This window comes from Passer montanus, unplaced genomic scaffold (genome assembly GCF_014805655.1).
Source record: "Passer montanus isolate IOZ18808 unplaced genomic scaffold, ASM1480565v1 scaffold463, whole genome shotgun sequence".
NCBI classification, from domain to species: Eukaryota; Metazoa; Chordata; class Aves; order Passeriformes; family Passeridae; genus Passer; species Passer montanus.
Genome location: NW_024369519.1, coordinates 15,578 through 20,600, shown reverse-complemented (window position 1 = coordinate 20,600; position 5,023 = coordinate 15,578). Strand labels below are relative to the sequence as shown.

The 5,023-nt window shown below is 57.8% G+C and overlaps 1 protein-coding gene across 1 annotated transcript in view; it reads left to right on the top strand.

Moving 5' to 3' along the window:
• The window catches only part of SPTBN4 (spectrin beta, non-erythrocytic 4), a gene marked incomplete at its 5' end in the record, with an annotated part of 39,317 nt that overhangs the window by 21,001 nt on the left and 13,293 nt on the right, over window positions 1-5,023 (top strand). The window contains 4 exons of the mRNA XM_039721710.1: window positions 1,440-1,664; window positions 2,782-2,871; window positions 2,968-3,246; window positions 4,907-5,023. The exon at window positions 4,907-5,023 is cut by the window's right edge and continues 7 nt beyond it. Coding sequence (XP_039577644.1) covers window positions 1,440-1,664; window positions 2,782-2,871; window positions 2,968-3,246; window positions 4,907-5,023 — 711 coding nt within the window. The remainder of the gene's footprint in view (window positions 1-1,439; window positions 1,665-2,781; window positions 2,872-2,967; window positions 3,247-4,906) is intronic.

The window sequence follows — 5,023 nt, the reverse complement described above, 5'->3', positions numbered from 1 at the left end:
GGGGGGGGGGGGGGGGGGGGGGGGGGGGGGACAGCGGGATGGGGGGTCACAGGTATTGGGGTTACCAGGTGTTGGAGAAACACCAGACCTTGAGGGGTCACCAGGAGTTGGGGGGACACCAGGATGGAGGGACAGCAGGAGCTGGGGGGACAGCGGGATGGGGGACACTGGGATGGGGGACACCGGGATGGGGGACAGCGGGAGTTCAGGTTACCAGGTACTGGAGAAACACCAGACCTTCAGGGGTCACCAGGAAATGGGAGGACAGCAGGAGTTGGGGGACACCAGGCCTTGAGGGGACTCCAGAAGTTGGGGGACACCAGGTGTTGTGGGGCACCAGGAGTTGGAGGGACACCAGGACAGGGGGACAGCAGGAGCTGGGGGGACAGCAGGAGTTGGGGAACAGCAGGTCTTGGGGGACAGCAGGTGTGGGGGGTCACAGGTATTGGGGTTACCAGGTGTTGGAGAAACACCAGACCTTGAGGGGACTCCAGGAGTTGGGGGGACACTGGGATGGGGGGACAGCAGGAGCTGGGGGGACACCGGGATGGGGGGACACCAGACCTTGAGGGGACAGCAGGAGTTGGGGGACACCAGGAGTTGGGGGACACCAGGATGGGAGGACATCAGGCCTTGAGGGGACAGCAGGTGTTGGAAGGACACCAGGATTTGGGGCACACCAGGAGCTGGGGGACACCAGGCCTTGAGGGGACAGCAGGAGCTGGGGGGACACCAGGAGTTGGAAGGACATCAGGAGCTGGGGGATACCTGGAGGTGGGGGACACCAGGAGTTGGGGAGATGGGTCGTGGGGTGATGCTGGGTCTTGAAGGCGCACCAGGGGTTGGGGAATTATGGAGAACTCCAGGCCTAGGACGGCCATCAGATGCTTGGATGGTCACCAGATTGTTGGTGGGACATTGGTGTTGGGTGGCACCAGGTCTTGATGGCCATCAGATGCTTGGATGGTCACCAGATTGTTGGTGGGACACCAGGTCTTGGGGGGGTTTTGGGTAGCGGGGGGACACCAGGTTGTGAGGGAGACCCAGGAGTTTGGGGGACACCAGGTGTTGGGTGGACTTTGGGTGATGTTGGGACACCAGGCTGTGGAGGGACAACACCACGTCGTGGTGGGGACATCAGCTTAGGGAGGGACACCAGGTTATGGTGGACACCAGGTTATGGTGGACACCAGGTTATGGTGGACACCAGACTGTGGTGGGCACCACGTTATGAAGGGTGACACCAGGTTATGGTGGACACCAGATTTTTGTGGTGGGCACCACGTTATGAAGGGTGACACCAGGTTATGGTGGACACCCCATTATGAGGCCACCACATTATGGGGCCACGACGATTTTTTGGGGGGGAACGCTCCACGTTGGGTGCTGGAGGTCCCACCTGGCCATCACGGCCACCTGCCCGCGCCGTGTCCCCGCAGACGATGGAGTCGCAGGTGGAGGAGTGGTACAAGGAGGTGGGCGAGCTGCAGGCGCAGGCAGCGGCGCTGCCGGCGCAGGCGGCCGGGCGGGACGCGGTGGGCGAGCGGCAGAGCGCGGTGGGGACGCGCATCGTGCGCCTCATCGAGCCCCTCAAGGAGCGCCGGAGGATCCTGCTGGCCTCCAAGGAGGTGCACCAGGTCAGCCATGAGCTGGAGGACGAGGTGGTGAGTATCGGGGTGGGGATGGAGATCAGGGTGGAGGTGGAGAGGGGATGGAGTTGGTGGTGAATGGGGTGGAGGTGGAGATGGAGGATGGAGGTGGGATGAAGATGGATGGGCATGGAGATTGAGATGATGAAGATGAGATGGAGATAGCAGTGAGGATGGAGAAGGGGATGGGATGGAGATGGGGTGGAGTTTGAGATGAATGGGGTGGAGATGGAGATGGGATAGAGACGATGGAGGTGGGATGAAGATGGATGGGCATGGAGATAGGATGGAGATGATGGAGATGAGATAGAGATGGGAGTGAAGATGGAGAAAGAGATGGGATGGAGTTTTAGGTGAATGGGGTGGAGATTGAGATGGAAACAGAGATGGGATAGAGATGATGGAGGTGGGATGGAGATGAGATGGAGATGGAGATGGGATGAAGATGGATGGGGATGAAGAAGGGATGGAGATAGAGAAGATGGAGATGGAGATGGGGGTGAAGATGAAGAAGGAGATTGGATGGAGATGGGATGGAGTTTCAGGTGAATGGGGTGGAGATGGAGATGGGATAAAAATTAAGATGGATGGGGATGGAGATGATGGAGATGGAATGGAGATGAGATGGAGATGGGGGTGAAGATGAAGAAGGAGATTGGATGGAGATGGGATGGAGTTTGAGATGAATGGGGTGGCGATGGAGATGGAAACAGATGGGATAGAGATGATGGAAGTGGGATGGAGATGGATGGGCATGGAGATGGAGATGATGGAGATGAGATGGAGATAGCAGTGAAGATGGAGAAGGAGATGGGATGGAGTTTTAGGTGAATGGGGTGGAGATGGAGATGGAAATGGAATAGAGATGATGGAGGTGGGATGAAGATGGATGGGCATGGACATATGATGGAGATGGAGATGAGATGGGGATGGGGGTGAAGATGAAGAAGGAGATTGGATGGAGTTTTAGGTGAATGGGGTGGAGGTGGAGATGGGATGGGGATGGAGACAGATGGGGATGGAGATGGGATGGAGGCGAGATGAACATGGGGATGGGACGGAGGTGAACACAGAAATGGGGGTGGGGTGGGATGTGGGACAGCGATGACACCGGGCTCCACCCCTGTCCCAGATGTGGGTCCAGGACCGCCTGCCCTTGGCCATGCTGAAGGACCACGGCACCAACCTCCAGACCGTCCAACAGTTCATCAAGAAGAACCAGGTCAGCGCCCGCGCCGCCGCTGGGGCCGCGAGGGGTCACACCCCGCCCTGAGCCCCCCACCCACCTCTGTCCCACCCCACCCCACGGCACCTGCAGAACCTGCGCCGGGAGATCCAGGTGCACCGGCCCCGCGTGGATGAGGTGCTGGAACGCGCCGCCGCCGTGGCCTCCATCAAGAGCCCCGAGGCCGAGGGCGTGCGGTGCCTCCTGGAGCGGCTGGGGACCATGTGGGCGGAGCTGCAGGAGCAGACGGAGCGCCGGCAGCAGGCCCTGGATGCCACCTACCAGCTGGAGCAGTACTACTTCGACGTGGCCGAGGTGGAGTCGTGGCTGGGAGAGCAGGAGCTGCTCCTGATGAACGAGGAGAAGGGGAAGGTGGGCTTCAGAGGGGTGCTTGGGTGAGCTGGGTGGGTTGGGTCAACTTGGTTGGTTGGATTGGGTGAATTGGATGGGTTGGGTTGGGTTGGTTGGGTTGGGTTGGGTTGAGCTGGGTTGGTTGGGTTGGGTTTAGCTGGCTTTGTTGGATTGTGTGGTTGGGTTGGCTGCACTGGTTGGGTTGGTTGGGTTGGTTGAGCTGGGTTTAGCTGGCTTTGTTGGATTGGGTTGGTTGCACTGGCCGGGTTGGGTTGGGTGGGTGGGTTGGTTGGACTGGTTGGTTGAATTGGGTTCAGCTGGGTTTGTTGGGCTGGGTGGTTTTGTTGGTTGGATTGGGTTGGGGTAGTTTGGTTGGGTTGGTTGGTTGGGTTGGGGTGGTTGGGTTGGGGTGGTTGAGTTGGATTCAGTTGGGTTGGTTGAGCTGGGTTTAGCTGGGTTTGTTGGGCTGGGTTGGGTTGGGGTGGTTTGTTGGTTGGATTGGGTTGGGGTAGTTTGGTTGGGTTGGTTGGTTGGGTTGGAGTGGTTGCGTTGGGGTGGTTGAGTTGGATTCAGTTGGGTTTGTTGGGTTGGGCGGTTAGGTTGGTTGCACTGGTTGGGTTGGTTTGGGTTGGTTGAGTTGGGCTTAGCCGGGTTTGTTGGGTTGGGCTGGTTGCACTGGTTGGGTTGGTTGGTTGGGTTGGGTTAGTTGGTTGGGTTGGGTTTAGCTGGCTTTGTTGGGTTGGCTGCACTGGTTGGGTTGGGTTTGGCTGGGTTGGTTGGACTGGGCAGTTGGGTTGGTTGCACTGGTTGGGTTGGGTTGCACTTGTTGGGTTGGATTGGATTGGATAAGGTTGGGTTGGTTGCACTGGTTGGGTTGGTTGGTTGGGGTGGGTTGGTTGCATTGGTTGCGTTGCATTGGATTGGATTGGATTGGGGTGGTTGGTTGGGTTGGTTTGTTGGGTTGGGTTGGATTGGGTTGGGTTGGTTGGTTGGGGTGGGTTGGTTGCATTGGTTGCGTTGCATTGGATTGGATTGGATTGGGGTGGTTGGTTGGGTTGGTTTGTTGGGTTGGGTTGGATTGGGTTGGGTTGGTTGGTTGGGGTGGGTTGGTTGCATTGGTTGCGTTGCATTGGATTGGATTGGATTGGGTTGGTTGGGTTTGTTGGGTTGGTTGGTTGGGTTGGTTTCACTGGTTGGGTTGGATTGGATTGGGTTGGTTGGTTGGGTTGGGTTGGTTGCATTGGTTGCGTTGCATTGGATTGGATTGAATTGGATTGGGTTGGTTTGATTGGTTGGTTGTGTTGGTTGCGTTGGTTGTGTTGGTTGCATTGGTTGGGTTGGGTTTGTTGGGTTGGTTGGTTGTGTTGGTTGCGTTGGATGGGTTGGGTTGGGTTGGGTTGGATTGGATTGGGTTGGTTGGTTGGGTTGGGTTGGTTGCATTGGTTGCGTTGCATTGGATTGGATTGGATTGGGTTGGGTTGGGTTGGTTTGATTGGTTGGTTGTGTTGGTTGCGTTGGTTGTGTTGGTTGCATTGGTTGGGTTGGGTTGCATTGGGTTGGGTTGGGTTGGATTGGATTGGATTGGGTTGGTTGGGTTGGGTTCAGTTGCGTTGCTTGACTTGGTTGGCTGCACCGCTTGAGTCGGGTTGCCGACCCTCAAGACGCCCCCACCCCACCCCAGGACGAGCAGAGCACCCTCCAACTCCTCAAGAAGCACCTCCTCACCGAGCAAACCATCGAGAACTACGAGGAGACCATCGCCCAGCTCTCCCGCCAGTGCCGCGCCCTCCTGGAGCTC